Raw genomic sequence first — 17,128 nt, 5'->3', positions numbered from 1 at the left:
TCCATTCTCCCAGATGTCAAAGAAGGGAACATTTGGCGGCCCAGGTAAGCTATGTACACTGAGAAACACCACCCCTTTCAACCTTCATTCCATAGCCAGACCCTTTATTTTATTGAAAGCACTTGGATGTGTGCATATGTGTAATTTGAAATGTCTATGTATGTAGTGATGAGAGTTGAGGCTCTCTTGTACTTGTTAAATACTTTCCTAAGATTTCATTCTCTTAGGTGCATGACAAGATGACTAGTTCAATAATATAGAAACCAGTATTGATGTATTTATTAATCTTCATGAACTGATTCCTGACTTCAGTTTTCCTTACAACTTCATATAATAGAAACAACATATGTTATTTCTTATATACATAATAAATATTTATAATTTATAATAAATATTTATAAGTATATAAATAAATATATATTTTTTTCTTTTTGTCTGGTTTCTTCAGCCTGTTTTGTTGGTGCCATTCCTCTACCCCCCTCATGTGTGTACGTTTTTCTTTTTTTATATATATATTATTATGACAAATTTTCACTTCCCATTTCCCTCTCATTCCCCTCCCCCATTCCCCCTCCCTCTCCAGACCAAAGAGCAGTCAGGGTTCCCTGCCCTGTGGGAAGTTTAAGGTCCTCCCCCCTCCATCCAGGTCTAGGAAGGTGAGCATCCAAACAGGCTAGGTTCCCACAAAGCCAGTACATGCAGTAGGATCAAAACCCAGTGCCATTGGCCTTGGCTTCTCAGTCAGCCCTTCTTGTCAGCCATGTTCAGAGAGTCTGGTTTGATCACATGTTCCATCAATCCTAGTCCAGCTGGCCTTGGTGAGTTCCCATTAGATCAGCCCCACTGTCTCAGTGGGTGGGCGTACCCCTCATGGTCCTGACTTCCTTGCTCATGGTCTCTATCTCATCCATCGCCAGATGAAGGTTCTATGGTGATATGCAAGATATTCCTCAGTGTGGCTATAGGATGGGGCCAGTTCAGGCGCCCTCTCCTCCAGCTGCTCAAGGAACAAGCTGGGGACATCTCCTTGGACACCTTTTCTTTTGTTTTTTTAAGACAGGGTTTCTCTGTGTAGCTGTAGATCAGGCTGGCGTTAAACTCATAGAAATCCCCCTACCTGTGCCTCCTGAGTGCTGGGATTAAAGCCATGTGCTATTACTACCCAGCTTGTATATATAGTTTTATGTTGTTGTTTTTTTTTTTTAATGTAAGCAACATTTTTATTTATAGCCCATTAACACACAGAGGTTCACCCATTTTGAACATAAAACATTTTTCTGGATTTTAATTATTTTGAGTAATATTTATATGGTTTAATATTCTTTCTTTTGCATACATATATCTACAGGTAGAATGGCTACATCATAGGATAGGTATGAAGTTAGCTTTGTAAGGAACTTTCAGACCTTTCCCCAAAGTTGTCATCTTATTTTTCATTCTTATCAGGAGACTGTGATCACCTACTTGTTTCTTACCCATGCCCATATTTGACGTTGTTGGTTTAATTTATTTTTTCTAGTAAGTGAAAGTTATGTTAAATTTTGATGAGATAAGTTTTTCAACATTTTTATGAGGACAGCCATAAAGTCCTTGGTTTTTTTTCTATTTATTTATTTGTTTATTTATTTATTAAAGATTTCTGTCTCTTCCCTACCGCTGCCTCCCATTTCCCTCCCCCTCCCCCAGCCAAGTCCCCCTCCCTCGTCAGCCCAAAGAGCGATGAGGGTTCCCTGCCCTGTGGGAAGTCCAAGGACCACCCACCTCCTTGGTTTTGTCTCCTTAACCTCAGTGTGGGCAGTTCTTTTAAATTGTTTGAAAATTTCATGCAGTGTGTTTTGATCATACTCCACTCTCTTCCAACTCCTCTGATTCCACCCCTACCCCACCCCATACTCTGTCCATCCAACTTTGCTATCCTCTTTTTAGTTTCTTTTTTTAACCCATCAGATCCAGTTTGTGTTGCCCAATATTCTTAGATGTGTGGACTTCCACTGGGGTGTAGTCCATTTACCAAGGACTGTTAAACAAACATTATTTTCTGTGTTTTTTTTAATCCTATATTTTGTTGTTTTTTTACATTTAGAATTAATTTTTAGGGTGATACAATCTAATTGAGGAATTTTTTAAATATATATTTCAGCAGACATACAATTGCTTTTCAAATATAGCTTGTCAGAACACAGTCCAAGAATGTGAAGGGAATTTTGAAGTTCTTGTGAGAAAATCAAAAACAACAACAAAAAAGAGTCCTGTCGCCTCAGTTTCTTCAAAAACAAGGAATTGCTCTTGGAATGTACTTTTGTGCTCCTCCCAGGTGTAGCAGTTAGGAGTGAGTTTCCTTTTGATTATTCATTACAGCTGACTATTGTTACTTGTTCGTGTGCCTCTATGCCCGGCACATTTGCTTATCCTTGTGATTGGACACTTTATTCATATGATTATAAATTGTCTGATGCTCTGAATACAGTTGGCCATTGCATGAGACTTTAGTTCACTTCAGTTTTGGGCTCCACTCTTCTAGGTTTACAATGCCAACTAGAGTCGTAAGCAATGGTTGTTTCAGTATTTTCAGTACTCTTTGTCACTCTAATTATTCTTGCCAAGTTCTTTTGAAAATTCACATGATTGCATAGTGATTTATAATTTCTTTTTGTTGACATGCTGGAATCAAACTCTAAATTTCTATTTTTAAAGTCTGTAGAACTTTAATTGTGATTGCAAAAATAATATCTTAAATGCTTTCTGACCCACATACATAGATATATGTAGGCTTGATTTTAAGCAACACACAAAATTGTTTTATAATTTTTAATATTAAATCTTTATCTGTAAGTGGAAAATTGTTTTAGATGCTTCTATAAGTAACACTTGAAAGTTCCATTTGTTTGTTATTTATAGCTGATTTATAGAAAAACTGATTTTCATTTAAATGATGTTGTATAAAGAGTCTGTTTAATAGTTCCAGGAGATAGTTTATTAATACTCATTGGGATTTTCTACATGGACAGACATGTAATTTGCAAGCGAGGATAGTTTTACTGCCTTCTGACTATAATATTGTTTTTGGTGTCAGAGTGTGGTGCGTTCAAGATTTAATTGCACATTTATAGGTTGATCATTTGCCGCCTTGAATAAAAGTTTTGTTCTGTTAGTGATAAGTTCAAGTGAATTTTGTATTATATGTGATTTTGTCTTCTCAACGTAATGAATTGTATTCCTTGACAATTTAAATTTTTTGATACTAGGGAGTTGTATAATTGCTAAGCTTCGCTGTGCTAGAGACCAAGTTAATGTTGGGATAAAGTCTACCTATATGCCATGTATTGTTTTTACATTTTTATTACAGTGTAAGTCTTATATTTTGTGTGTGGGTGTGTATGTACTGCAACTTGAGTGTGGAAATCAGAACAACTTGTGGGAGGGAACACTGTTCCTATGTTTGTGGATCCTAGAGATAGCACTCAATTCGTCAGCTTCCTAAATCACCAGCCCCTAATGTGTTTTTCTTTTTTTATATAGATTAATTCCTTTAATGATATATTTTAAGGTTTTTTAAAAATCTGCTTATAAAGACAATTGACTAGTTTTATTTTCATGATTTTTTGGCTTTGTTTCCTTCATAAATGTTCATTTATGAATGTTTGAAAATGTTCCTCATTCCTTAGTCAGTAACTTTTCCTTCTGTCATATTGAGGTATTTTGCATTTTTTGTATAATTCATGTTATTAGTTGTCAATCTTATTGCCATAAAGATTTTCATAATAATATTATTTTAATGCCTGGGATATCTACTGATATATCTTCCTTCATTCCTGATATTAGCTTACCTTTTATCTTTGTTTTCTGATAATGCAAAATTCCTGTCACACATCTTCATATGCTCACCCTTCTCTACTTGGGTTTCCAGTTATACATGTACACAATGTCTGTGTTCACTTGTTGATCAATGAAGTGCTGATCTCTGAATTTCCACCAGTTTTCCCCTTGACTTGGTTGTATTTGTTTGTTTCTGTCTTGCCAGATACAGTGTGCGTTCTCCTTTGCCTTGTCCTTTTATTTACTGTTGTGTTCCCATTTTCAATACTGTATGTTTCTCTTTGGGTCCTTACGATTATGTCTTCCGTGTTTCATTTGTCTACTTGAATATAATTATGATACCCTACTCTTACTGTTCCCATTTTCATTGTCCTAGTCATTGCTTCATCTCTTTGTTTTTATATAATGCATGTTTTTGTTAAATTCTTTTTAAATATTGAAATTTATTTTGTTAGAAAGTTAAATTTTAAAAAAGTTAATTTTTTTTCAGGTGAACTTGATTATGTTGATCTTTTCTTCTTTAAGCTGTATTAGAGTAAATATAAAGAGACAGTTAAGAAAAACTGGAGAGCAAATATTGCAGATTCGTAGGCTAGGATTCTGCCACTGCATTCTTTCAGAGCCAATAAATGAATGAATAAGCATAGCTGTGCTCTAGTAAAACTTAAATACAGAGAAGTAGGGCAGTTCCTTGAGCTTGCTTTCTTTATGCTGCCTGCTGTTCAAAACTTTAAACATTGGGAACTCTGGGATTTAATAATGTGCATTAACAGTTTTGCTTTTTAAAAATTATATTTCTGACACTGTATAGTTTCACCATATAAAAGTACAGTTTATTATTCAGACCCAGAATCAAGGGGAACTGAGCCCTAGGCAAGTTACTGAAGCATTGCTTCTTTATATTTTGCATACAAATTCTAGTCCATCAGTGCATCCTATCCTCCCAGTACTCTGGACATCATTCTTTGCCTTCTCAATTCAGCGAGCCCGCATCTTCTGCTTAGACTCCCCTTTCCTACTTTATGGTCCATAAATTGGCTCTAAGCAGAAAGCTCTAGGGTGGTTAGGAGAGTCACAGCATTGACTTCTTTTCTCAGGGATTGAGAATGCTATACTGTCTGTACTCCAATGGTGCCATATGTGTTTTGTTCACTCTCCTAGTTGTTCATAGTCAGAGAACAAATCCCACTTGTTTACTGTGTCCTGGCCAGAAATAATATTTCTATTTATGCATATTTTATTTGTGTGTCCCTATAAAATACATTTTATAATATATTCACATTTCAAATATATCTCTCAAGTAATAAATCTCAAACTTAAACTAAGCAAATACTTATTCTTTGTCAGGTTAGTCAGAACTTTAACATACTGCTTTTGCTAAACACTGTTATAGAGAAAATACTGTGCTGGTATTATGACAAATTTTGGTATATGTGATTTCTATTTTTATAAAAAGTCCTGCTATGTTTTTTGTTGTAAATAGGAGTGGCAGGCTACATTCCCGGCACCTGGCCGCCCACATGGCTAGCTTATGCCCAGAAATAATTACACGGAAACTTTATTCTTTTAAACACTGCCTGGCCCATAAGTTCCAGCCTCTTATTGGCTAGCTCTTACATATTAATCTAACCCATTTGTAATAATCTGTGTAGCCCACGAGGTGGCTTACCAGGGAGGATCTTAACCTGGGTCTGTCTGGAGTGGGAGAACCATGGCGACTCCTTGACTCAGCTTCTTTCTCCCAGCATTCTGTTCTGTTTACTCCACCCACCTAAGGGTTGGCCTATCAAGGGGCCTAGGCAGTTTCTTTATTAATAAGAAATCACTCCCACATCTTTTTTTCGTTGTCTTTTTTTAATTCTCAGATGGAGAAAAAGTGGACACAATGTACTAGCTCTCTTTGAGGAGAGTTTTGCAGTTTAAAAAAAATGAAAGAAAAGGAAAGGAAAAGATAATGAGAATTACTGTCATTTTTATTTTACAAATAAAAAGTTACATCTAGCAAGACTACAATTACAGCGAGCCAACACCAGTCATCCAAAATGCAAATATTGCTTGGCTTGTTTAAAGCTTTTAAGTAATAACCCCTAATAACAGAAGTAATGTTTCTGGTTTTATTTTTCTGCTAGATTGAAAAGAAAATCTAGTACTAAATCACTCCTTTGTATAGTGTTTTGAGGAAGGGTGTACTAAGATATGATGATGTTGCTATTTTCTTTATTTCATTGTTTTCTGTGTTGAATAGTTTTTTGAGTGTGTGTAAGAATTCTTAGGACACCGTGCTTTGTATCTGTCAATCCTGCAAGACCATTTGAGGTACTCAGTTTATACATTGACTTTTTAGTAGGTTATGTATTTATCTGTCTCCATAGACAGAATGTGTTAGGACCTCTGGTAACAACAGTTATGTCATCTATAAATGCCAATCCTAAGACTGCAAACAAAACATGCCTATACATGGCTGGTAGTTATCAGATGTCTTCTTTCTTGATCTCGTGGGCTACAGCCTTCAAACTCCTCATGTGTGGTCATTTAGATAAATTGTCCTATTTATATATTGATTCTAAACTTATATATTGTAAGATAGTCTGTTAGGATACTAATCTGAATGCTGAAACTTTTGAACATCAGCATGCTATTACATGTGGAAAATTAAATACTAGATTTTATTTAACAGGTTGCAGGATAGATGCAGGCACACTAAAAGGCTGTGTGTATAAAATGTACAGAAATAAAAGGAATTGTATCTGTCCTGTTCCAGACAAGAATACTCAGTCAATATATAACACACTTTCCCATGTTCCCTTTCCTCAGGAATCAGATGACTGAATTACATAATTTATAGTCTCAGTTCACAGCAAAAAGAATTCCCTGCTAATTGCAAAGTCAGTCCTCATTTTCTCCTTTCTACCTTCCCCTTACATTAAAAAGTCACAGGCCGGGCGGTGGTGGCACACGCCTTTAATCCCAGCACTTGGGAGGCAGAGGCAGGCAGATCTCTGTGAGTTCGAGACCAGCCTGGTCTACAAGAGCTAGTTTCAGGACAGGCTCCAAAAAACCACAGAGAAACCCTGTCTCANAAAAAAAAAAAAAAAAAAAAAAAAAAAAAAAAAAACCAAAACATTAAAAAGTCACTAGAACTAAAATGAAAACTGATGCTAAATCTAAAAGCTTTTCATTGTCCTATATGTTCCCATAGCAGTGGATGGTTCTTAAGGGCCCCAGCACCTCATGGTACCTGTTCCTAGCAATAGCCTTCTTGAAAAGTGTAGAGTCTTAACCCTTCTTAAGCAGCAACCAGTTGATTGGGGTATGACACAAATTCTAATTGGGATTAATAAAAACCCAGAGTCATGCTGGGCAACAGTGGCACATGCCTTTAATCTCAGCACTTGGGAGGCAGAGGCAGGCTGGTATCTATGAATTCTAGCCCAGCCTGGTCAACAGGAGCTAGTGGTTTACAAGAGCTAGTTCCAAGACAGCTACTGTTACATGGAGAAACCCTATGTCATAAAACCAAAAACAAACAAACAAAAAACAGAATCAGATATAGGGGTTAATGCTGACCATCATAGGAACAGAGCAGTCAGATGTAGAGAGTTCTTTCACCACTCAGACCGAAGGGGCGATCCTGTCCTCAGACTGTCTCAGACTGTAGCTCTCTCCACCAAACCTCAGACTTCACTGAGTTGCGGTCTCCTTCCACCTCATATTCCTCTCCACCAGCCTTATCACATCTCTCTCCACCTTCCTAGTGTTGGCATTAAAGGCACTAAGTCCTTTGTATGAGCTGTGTATTTCTCTTCTAGACAGATTCAATCTTGTGTAGCCCAGGGTAGCCTTGAACTAACAGAGATCCCTCTGCCTCTGTCTCCCAAGTCCTGGGATTAAATGTGTATGACAAGACTCCCTGGCCTGTAGTGGTTTAGCTCTGTGTACTCTGATATTTAGGCAAGCTTTATTTGTTAAAACATAAAGAAAGTATCACTACATTGGAGTTTTTGTTCTTTTTTTTTTTTTTTGCTTTAGTTCTTGTTACTTTTTGCAAGCCAGTCCTTTCCAGGTGTCTAGGGGTGGTTTTGGTATCATACACACAGCTTTCGTTTGAGCATTATTCTTTTCTGAGGCAGGTATAGAAATTCTGTCTAGTCTCAGCTTTCTAAATTCAGATCAGTGAAAGAGTAGATAAATCTTATTTGCTTCCTGTTCCTTTCACTTCAAATACCCTCTCAGTGCGAGAGCATTGATGCTATGCTAAGGTCCCAGTGAAAATGTCTGAACTAATTCAGTGAATGTTCTAGAGAAACAGTTGCTCACTTTTCTCAAGTTATCTTTACGCATGCTAAAAGCTGGCTTTCCATTTTAGATTCCCCTGGTATCTTAGGTTGAAGTAGAGGAAGAAGGGGAAGAAATTACTCTTTTCATCTGCCCTTCAGGAAATCTCCTCTGTTCCTAAAGCTCTTGTTTTTGTTTTGTTTTTCTCCCTAGGAGTCCAATGTGTTGATTGCTGCTAACAGCCAGGGTACAATTAAGGTAAGCCATTTCTTACATTCCTCAGTTTAAACTCAGATCCACTTTTTAAACTGCAACTGGCTCTTGGAAATATACAGCTATACTGAGCCTTCATGATTATTCCAAATTAGGGGTTTCGGCACTCAGAAATGACTTAATTGACATTGAAAGAAATAGGTAGCTCACAGCTATGGAGATGATAATGCTTGTTGGGGCTGAGGGCTAGAAGGTTTGATAAATGGTCAAAGAGAAACAGGTGAGGGCTGTTGGGTGTTTACTCTGGGCCTGCACAGCCATACATGGGACATTTAGTAGGACATTTGGCAAGACACGAGTGCCTGTATATTTGCAGCCTTCATCTGTACTTTGTTCTTCCTCATGTTTTTCTTCTTCTCTTCCATAACAAGTAGAGTTTTTTACTACTAAGGTGGGAGTCAGAATAGAGAGGAAATTCTAGTGTTCTGTAATCTGAAAATCTGTGTGCACCCAACAGCATAGTCTGAGTCACAGACTCATAGTGTTCCACATGCTTTCTTTTTTAGTTAATGGTTCAAGGAAATCAAACTTTCATTTGATTATAACTTTTAGTATTTAGCCCTTGGGCATAATGCATTATTTATATAAATAAATGATGAGCTAAGCAGTGAAGTTTTTCTAAACAAAACCTTGTTTTGATGGAAATTTTTATGTATATAAGTTTGGTGCTAACACATACTTTGAGAGAACAGCCTTCTCTTATGTATTCTTTTGGAAATTTTAGAAAGCATTTTTTATGATGTGTGTTATTTTGCCACAACATCCTATTATTCATAAATAAGTAGCTTGAAGCATCCAAGGGAAAAAAAATCCAAACTAATCTCATCCTGTGGAGATGACTGTACAAACTCAAGGCAGAACTGCTTGGTTCAGCTGGTCAGCTGATTCATATGACAGTCGCCTTTTCTAGGCAGGTAGTCTGTTTGGTAATATCTTTCCTAAAGAGGGACCCAGCTCCATTGACAGCTAGGCCTTTGATTGAAATTATTAGTTCCTTTAGGGAGGCCTCAAGCAAGGTGGTAGGTCTTGGAATTTGACTGAAGTCCCTATTCTCTCAGTTTCACATTCTCTTGGCAAGACATGGATTAAAAATAGAACATCTTAATCAGCAGCCATACAGAGCAAGTGGAATTATTAACATCCCTATAATAACTATAAGGCTACAATGGGATCCCGTAGATTCTTAGAACCAAATATTTTTCAGCATTGACCTGTCATATCTAGAGAACCCTAATGTACTACAGAGTGCATACAAAAAGCACTGTAAAGCTCAAGCAGAAGGTGAAGGGTTGCACATTTCAGGTCTTTATGACCTAAAATTACAGTGTCCATGGAACAGTCCTTGACAGTCCCCCAACCACCTTTGTGTTCTCTCTTTCTTAGCCATTTTCTTCCTTGTTTTCCTCACTTTTATTTTTATCACCATAACAGCTTACTTTCATGGCTTGGTAATAATGTAACACTAAAAATCTAACCAAGTTTTTTGATACCAGATGGTTAGCATTGAAGTTGAAAAAAACAACAGGAAAGGCAACATTGATATCCTTTAAAATCTTGATCACTGTTGCTTTAGCATTGACCTAGTGCTCATTAAGGGAAGAAAGAAATATTAAAATCCTTTACAATATTTTTCCTTAAGAATGTATTAAAATACCAAAAGATACTCCAAAGATATTCCGTGCATGCTTCCCCTCACCATTTGTATCCAACAGTTTCACGTAGTTTACTTTAAAGACTTCCTAATTGGTGCAGTAACGAATTTGAAATTTTTCATACAGTGCTTGAATTGAAAGAAGGAATGAGCATCTGGTTCTTTCCAGGTCCTTGGCATTATACCAGTTAGTAGGCATTTGTATTTTCCAGTAGTACATGCAGTAAAGTGTCTTTAAACTTTGGATGTTTTAGAACTCTTCTGTGAAACTCTTCTTTGTGTTTCCCCCATTAGGTGCTAGAATTGGTATAAAGGGTTTCCTGAAGTCAAATTGTGTTTGATCCTCCTGAAAACCATCTGCAGCAGATGATGAGAAAAGAAAGAAATGGCATGTGATGTCTCTCCAAAGTCATCCTGGGTTTTGGATTTGTACTGAGTACTTTTTTTCCTCCTTTTACGCCGTTGGGAATACCCAGAGAATTCTCCGCCATCAGTGTAACTATGAACTTTGCTGTTGGCATTGTGGCTAATTTTTGTGATAGGGAAACAAATTCTTTTAAATAAAAATAAATAAAAAATAATAAAAGTTTATTGAGCCACAGATGAGCTGGGAATGCCTTTGTCAGGTGTGGTGAGAGTCTTTTGAAGAAGTATCCTATCTGGGATGTAGAGAATGTACTGGCTGGGGCAGGAAAGAGGCTTAGTGTAATAAGAGCTGGCTGCTCCTGCAGAAGATCGAGGTTCAGTTCCCCACACCTGCTTAGCACCTCGCAGTTATTTGTAGCTCCAGTGGGAGTTCTGGGTCCTCTTCTGGCCCCCTGGAGTACCAGGTATGCATGTGGTGCACATACAGGCATCTAGGCAAAATGCTCATACATTAAAATGAAAATAAATTTTATTTTAAAAGAAAGAAAAAAAATGTACTGGTGAGTAATTTTAAAGTTGTTTTCTCCAACCTCTTTGGAACCGTGCATATCAACATGAACAAAAGATAAAATGTGTGGATTCTTTCCAGTGAGCTTAATGTTTATAATAAAAAAAGAATTCCTTTCTATACATGAGATTATCATCATCAGATCTTTTGTGTTCCTCCAGATCTGGCCAAAGATATAAGAATTTTGACTTACTGGGCCAGTTATCTTTGGCACCAATAAGCCTTCGATAAAGTGAAGTCAGCTTTTGTTTTAACCAGACCTATCCAGATTGTACTGGCCAAGACTGATCAGTGACCTGTAGCAAGTCAACTGACCTTTTCGGTAAAGGAACATATAGGAAATATTTTAGGCTTGCTGGGCTGTGGTCTCTGCTGTAACTGCTGAGCTAGCTCCACCAGTGCAGCAGGAAAGCAGTCATAGATATGTAGACAAATGAGCACGACTGGAGATGGGTGAAGTTCCAGACTCTGCCTGCAGCTCATTATCTCCAAGCCCCTGACCTGGAATTAAACTTGTGTGCTCTGGGACTCCTAGTTTCCAAGCCATGTGACCTCCTAAATTGTCTAATTAGTTTATAAATCATTTAACATCGCAGAGCATTGGGTCGAGCAAACGTAACATGGAGAGTAGTTAAATCTGAATACTTTTAAGCAGAAATGGTGCAAGCAAATTTTTTCACACATTTCATAAAACACTTGCAGAAAGGTTGGTTGTGTCCCTCAGTTAAAGGTTATTGAGACCTAAGTAAGCTTACATCTTTTTCTCTGTGTATGTATTGAAGCCAAGTGTCTCTTGAAATTTAGAATCTTTCAAATATCAGAAAATTCAGAGAACTCATGAAACGATATTAAATAGCAACCCCAGCAAAACTAAAGCAGTATTTCATGGTCCAGCACACACTTCTGCAGCAAAGCATGCGTGTTCATATTGTATGAGATTGGCTAGGAAAGAGGAAAAAGAATCTTACAGTTTAGGTAAGGTTTTATCTTTAAATGACTTTTCTTCAAACTTAAGTGAAACTTACTAGTTTTCACAGCTTCTAGAGAATTGCATCTTACGTGATTTCTAGAATTTAAAACCTGCTAAACATTTGGCCCCAAGTGTGAGAGAAAGGGCTGCTATCTGGGGGCCAGAGAGACTACTCAGTAATCAGGAGCACTGCTGCTCTTGTGGAGGACCCAAATGTGATTCCGAGAAACCACAGGGCTGCCCACAACTGCTTATAATCCCATTTCCAGGGAATCTGACACGGTGCACGGGCATCCATGCCAGTGAAACACCCACACACATGAATAAATCTTTAAAATTTCAAGTTACCATCTGTCACCAGTGAATGTTGAGATTAATGAATGGCAGCTTGTGGAAATGTAGGGAGAGTGTTCTAAAAGAGATCCTGGTATTAGAGCTACATGTCCTGAAAATCTTTAAAGTAGGAAGTAGTTAATGCCACCTCGAATGAATTCCTTTAAATGTTGTTTTTCCATGCCCACATTTTTAATTGTTCTCCTCAAGCTCTGTTTAGTAGAGTTGGTCATGTTAGTTTCCGTGTTTACAGATACAATATTCTGTTTGGTTATCAAAAGGATTTGTCCTTTTTTTAAATAAATTATTTTAAGCTGGTGCTTTCCTTTTTCTTTACTTTTTTTTTTTTTTAAGGTAGATTACCATATAGCCTAGACCAAACAATTTTGTTCTATAGTCACAAGTCACCTTGAGCTTCTGATCATCCTGCCTCCCTCCTGGGTGCTGGGATATAATCATGTGCCATTCCTCCTACTTTTAAGTGCTGGGGAATACATCCTAAGGCTTTATGCATTTATCAACTGAACTACATCTCCAGCCCCTTCATTTAATTTTTCTTTTTTTTTTTTTTTTTGAAAATCGTAAAGTGTTCTAAATTTGAGTTCGCCTCTGCAGGACATCAAGATCAAAATAATGCTATTCCTTGTAAAAATACAATGCTTAAGTTATGATTAGAGAACATGTGCATTTTTAACAAAATTCCCAAGAAATTGTCAAGGTATGTTTAATTTTCATTTCAGTGGCTTTGTAAGGTTTTTCACAGAGCTTGTCTTTATTCCCAAGCATTTCTGTGGACAGAGAACACCTAAAATGTGAATTACTTTGTAAAGTTCTTGTTAAAAGATTGAGTTAAGTAGTAAAAAAAATGAAGAGACTGAAACCAAATGTGGCACACTCCTGTCATCTTAGCGCGTGGGTGGAGACGACAAGGGCAGAAATTCAGGGTCATCCTCAGCAGCATAGAAATTTCTAGGCCAGCCTGGACTACCTGAAATGAGACTCCTCCATAAACTAGGGTGGGGAAAACCTTGGAACTTAACTACAACTTTTAGATTTATCTTATAGTGGTATATTATTTGTGTTATAATAAAGAGAACTTGTCTGAAGAGCAGTGCCAAGCAGCTAGATGAGGCAATCATACAGGCCAGGCAGTGAGGTGCACAGTTTTGATCCCAGCACTAGCAAGGAATATAAAACGGGAGGAGACAGGGCTCAGTCTCAATCTGAGCACTCATGGAGGGAGGATCGCCCATTTTCAGTCTGAGTGGAGGTAAGAGCCAGTCGCTGGCTGCTTTGCTTTTCAGATCTTCCAGTTGACCCCCAATATCTCTGGGTTTTTATTATTCATGCTACATTATCTTTCTGGATTGTTAGTAGGCAAGGAAGAGAATACAGGATGAGTTTGAATAGAGGAACCCAGTACAGTGGCATTTTTGGGGGCATGTTTGAGAATTTGGATTTTGTTTAAAACAGTTAAAGAGAATGATGTTATCAGATTTATGGCTAATGAATTAGTGAAGGCAAAAAGGAAAATAGTTGAAAGTTAATAGGAGCTTGAATTAAAGATAAAATTAGCCACCTTAGATCCTGCTTCAGCTATATACCAATTGAGGCATACCTCCACTTTAAGTATGATCTGTACATAGTGATTTCCTCCCCATAAGCTTAGGGTTTTGTTTGTTTTGAAAACATAAACTTCAATTTTTTAAGTTTTATTATTAAATTTTATTTGTATGGGTGATTGTCTGCATTTGTGTCTGGAGGCCAGAAGAGGGCATCAGATCCTCTAGAACTGGAGTTAAAGACAGCTGTGAGCCTCCATGTGGACTCTGGGAACCAAAAGTGGGTCCTCCAGAAGAGTAACCAGTGCTCTCAACTGCTAAGCAATTTTTCTGGCCCCAAGAATTTTGAAAGAAACAAAGCAAAAACTATTTTATGTACTCAAAATGTAAATATACTTTGTTTTTATATAACATAAAGAACATTATATTCCAGAAACTTAAGAGTAGGCTAAAATTGAATTGAGCTGCTTCTACATGCTTCTTCTCACAGCCAATATGTCTCATCGGTCTAGGTGGTTGGTGTGTTTCCCAATGTGCATGTGAAGTTTATCCTCGTCTGGACAGTGGGCTGCCAAAGAATAGGGATGGTATTTATTTTCCATCTATCCCTAATTATCCTTTGAGTGGCACATCAGCTAGAAGTCTATGATGGACATAGCAGTTGCTTACAAAACAAGATACAGCCATTTTGCTTCTTGCTTCTGGTGGGTTCCTTCCTCCAATAAAGACCTTAGTGTCTAGTATGTGATATAGTCTGTCCTATGCCAGGAGTCAGGAAATTTGGTAAAGGGCCAGTTATTTTAGACTTTGTGGACTATCTCTACCATAGTTGCTCAGTGTTGCTCTTGTAGCATGTAAAAACATCCCTGGGCAAAACGTAAGCAAACTAATATGGTTGTGTTCCAATAAAATCAGACTGGAATTCATTTCATTATAATGGATCACAGAATTTGTATTTGTCAGACATTAAAATATACAAAACTTACAATCCATACAAAAAGCTAAAAATTGCACTTTGCTTTTGAGCTGAAGCTTACTGACCCCTGTTCTTGGTGCTGACCTCAGAGCAGTGCAGGGGGGGGGGTGTGATTTTCATTGAATGTCTTTATTTTGGGGGAGGGCAAAAATATTCCCATAAAATGGTACTCTTTCCATAATGGGGCATCTCTACCATAGGAAAGCCTCTGTGGGTAATACCATCCAACTAAAAGCTAGTGTGATGTTTAGTTTCCACAGAAGTGCACATATATAGTGTTGGTATCCATTGTTTATGTGTACTTTTTGAGAACCAATGAAGACTCCCTGCTGAAACTTGGTAGGCAGTGAGGTATTTTGTTAGGCGGGTGTTAAAGGCTATGCCCACTAAGATACCTCAGAGTTCGGGGCCTGAGATTGTATTCACTAAAAGCTTCATACATAAGGTGAGGAACCTGTTGAATGTGTAGAAACGGGATATTTTTCAAGGCTGACTTCCTACCCCATCCCCTTTTTTCTCTTGTACTATATTATTGAAATCCCTTTGCTGAGTATAAAATGTTTCTTGAGCTCTTGGCACTTAACAAAGACTTGGAACCTAAAGTTTCTTTGCTATGATCGAGTCTTGTAAATGATTCACACATGTTTCATGGCAGTGTTTAATACGTTACCTAATTTTACAGAGTTAAATTTTAAATCAACTCAACTTTTCCCTTAGTTAACCACTGTTAGATTAGTTCACTTTTCCCCATATTTTACATATAGGAGGTCCAGACTTTGGTAAATATGTATACTTTATTTTTAAATCACCACTTGTACTCTCTGATTCTGCATGGACCAGTCCCAGGAGAGGTCTCGGAGCTCTGTGGCTCCCTGGAAAAAGACAGCTTTCTATTCTTAGTCTAGACTGTGCTGCTTGTATGCGACCGAACTTTAGCGCTTTTCTGTAGTCAGTCATGTGTCTTCTCTTGGAAGGCTGCTGGCAGTTTTAAAAATTAAAAAGGATCCCATGAGCACTGGGCAGCAATAGTACTTGTGTATCAAAACTTGAGCCACTTCAGTTTGTTCTAATGGTGGATAAAGTACAAACCTACTTTTTAAAAGTGGAGTGTCAAAAGTTAAAACTACTCTTCCAGAAGTTTGACCCAGGCTATGAAATGGCTTTATTCATTGTGTCTTAGTTGGGTTTTCTATCACTGTGATTAAAACACCATGACTAAGAGCAACTTGGAGAGTAAAGGATTTATTTCACCTTCTATCTTGTAGTCCATCATCCAGGGAAGGAGTTCAAGGCAAAAATCTGGGGACAGGAGCTAATGCAGAGGCCACAGAAGGGAGCTGCTTACTGCCTTTCTCTCATGACTTGCTCAGACTGCTTTCTTATAGAACCCAGGACCAACTTCCCAGAGTAATGCCACCTACGATGGGCTGGACACTTCCACATTGTCGATCAAGAAAATGTTCCACAGGCTTGTTCATAGGCCAATCTAATGGGGCATTTTTTAAAATTTTTTATTTATTAAAGATTTATGTCTCTTCCCCCACCGCCGCCTCCCATTTTCCCCCTCCTCCAACCAAGTCCCCCTCCCTCATCAACCCAAAGAGCAATCAGGGTTCCCTGCCCTGTGGGAAGTCCAAGGACCACCCACCTTCATCCAGGTCTAGTAAGGGAGTATCCAAACTGCCTAGGCTCCCACAAAGCCAACATGTACAGTAGGATCAAAAACCCAATGCCATTGTTTTTGAGTTCTCAGTAGTCCTCATTGTCCGCTATGTTCAGCGAGTCCAGTTTTATCCCAGGCTTTTTCAGACCCAGGCCAGCTGGCCTTGGTGAGTTCCCCATAGAACATCCCCATTGTCTCAGTGTGTAGCTGCACCCCTCTCGGTCCTGAGTTCCTTGCTCATGCTCTCTCTCCTTGTACTCCTGATTTGGACCTTGAGATTTCAGTCCAGGGCTCTAATGTGGGTCTCTGTCTCTGTCTCCTTTCATCTCCTGATGAAGATTAATATTCAGGAGGATGCCTATATGTTTTTCTTTGGGTTCTCCTTCTTATTTAGCTTCTCTAAGATCATGAATTATAGGCTCATTGCCCTTTATTTATGGCTAGAAACCAAATATGAGTGAGTACATCCCATGTTCCTCTTTTTGGGTCTGGCTTACCTCACTCAGGATGGTGTTTTCTATTTCCATCCATTTGCCTGCAAACTTCCTTGTTTTTTACTGCTGAGTAGTACTCTAATATGTATATATTCCATACTTTTTTCATCCATTCTTCAATTGAAGGGCATCTAGGTTGTTTCCAGGTTCTGGCTATTACAAACAATGCTGCTATGAACAT

General features: G+C 38.0%; 1 protein-coding gene across 1 annotated transcript in view; it reads left to right on the top strand.

Moving 5' to 3' along the window:
- Cop1 (COP1 E3 ubiquitin ligase) overlaps positions 1–12,571 on the top strand; it is a 124,101-nt gene extending 111,530 nt beyond the window's left edge. The window contains 2 exon segments of the mRNA XM_050135144.1: positions 8,305–8,349; positions 10,310–12,571. Coding sequence (XP_049991101.1) covers positions 8,305–8,349; positions 10,310–10,327 — 63 coding nt within the window. The 3' untranslated portion in view covers positions 10,328–12,571.
- The last annotated feature ends 4,557 nt before the right edge of the window (positions 12,572–17,128 follow it).

The sequence above is a fragment of the Alexandromys fortis genome, unplaced genomic scaffold (genome assembly GCF_014885135.2).
Source record: "Alexandromys fortis isolate MF-2015 unplaced genomic scaffold, M_Fortis_MF-2015_v1.1 scaffold_21, whole genome shotgun sequence".
NCBI classification, from domain to species: Eukaryota; Metazoa; Chordata; class Mammalia; order Rodentia; family Cricetidae; genus Alexandromys; species Alexandromys fortis.
This window is presented reverse-complemented; position numbering and strand designations above follow the sequence as displayed.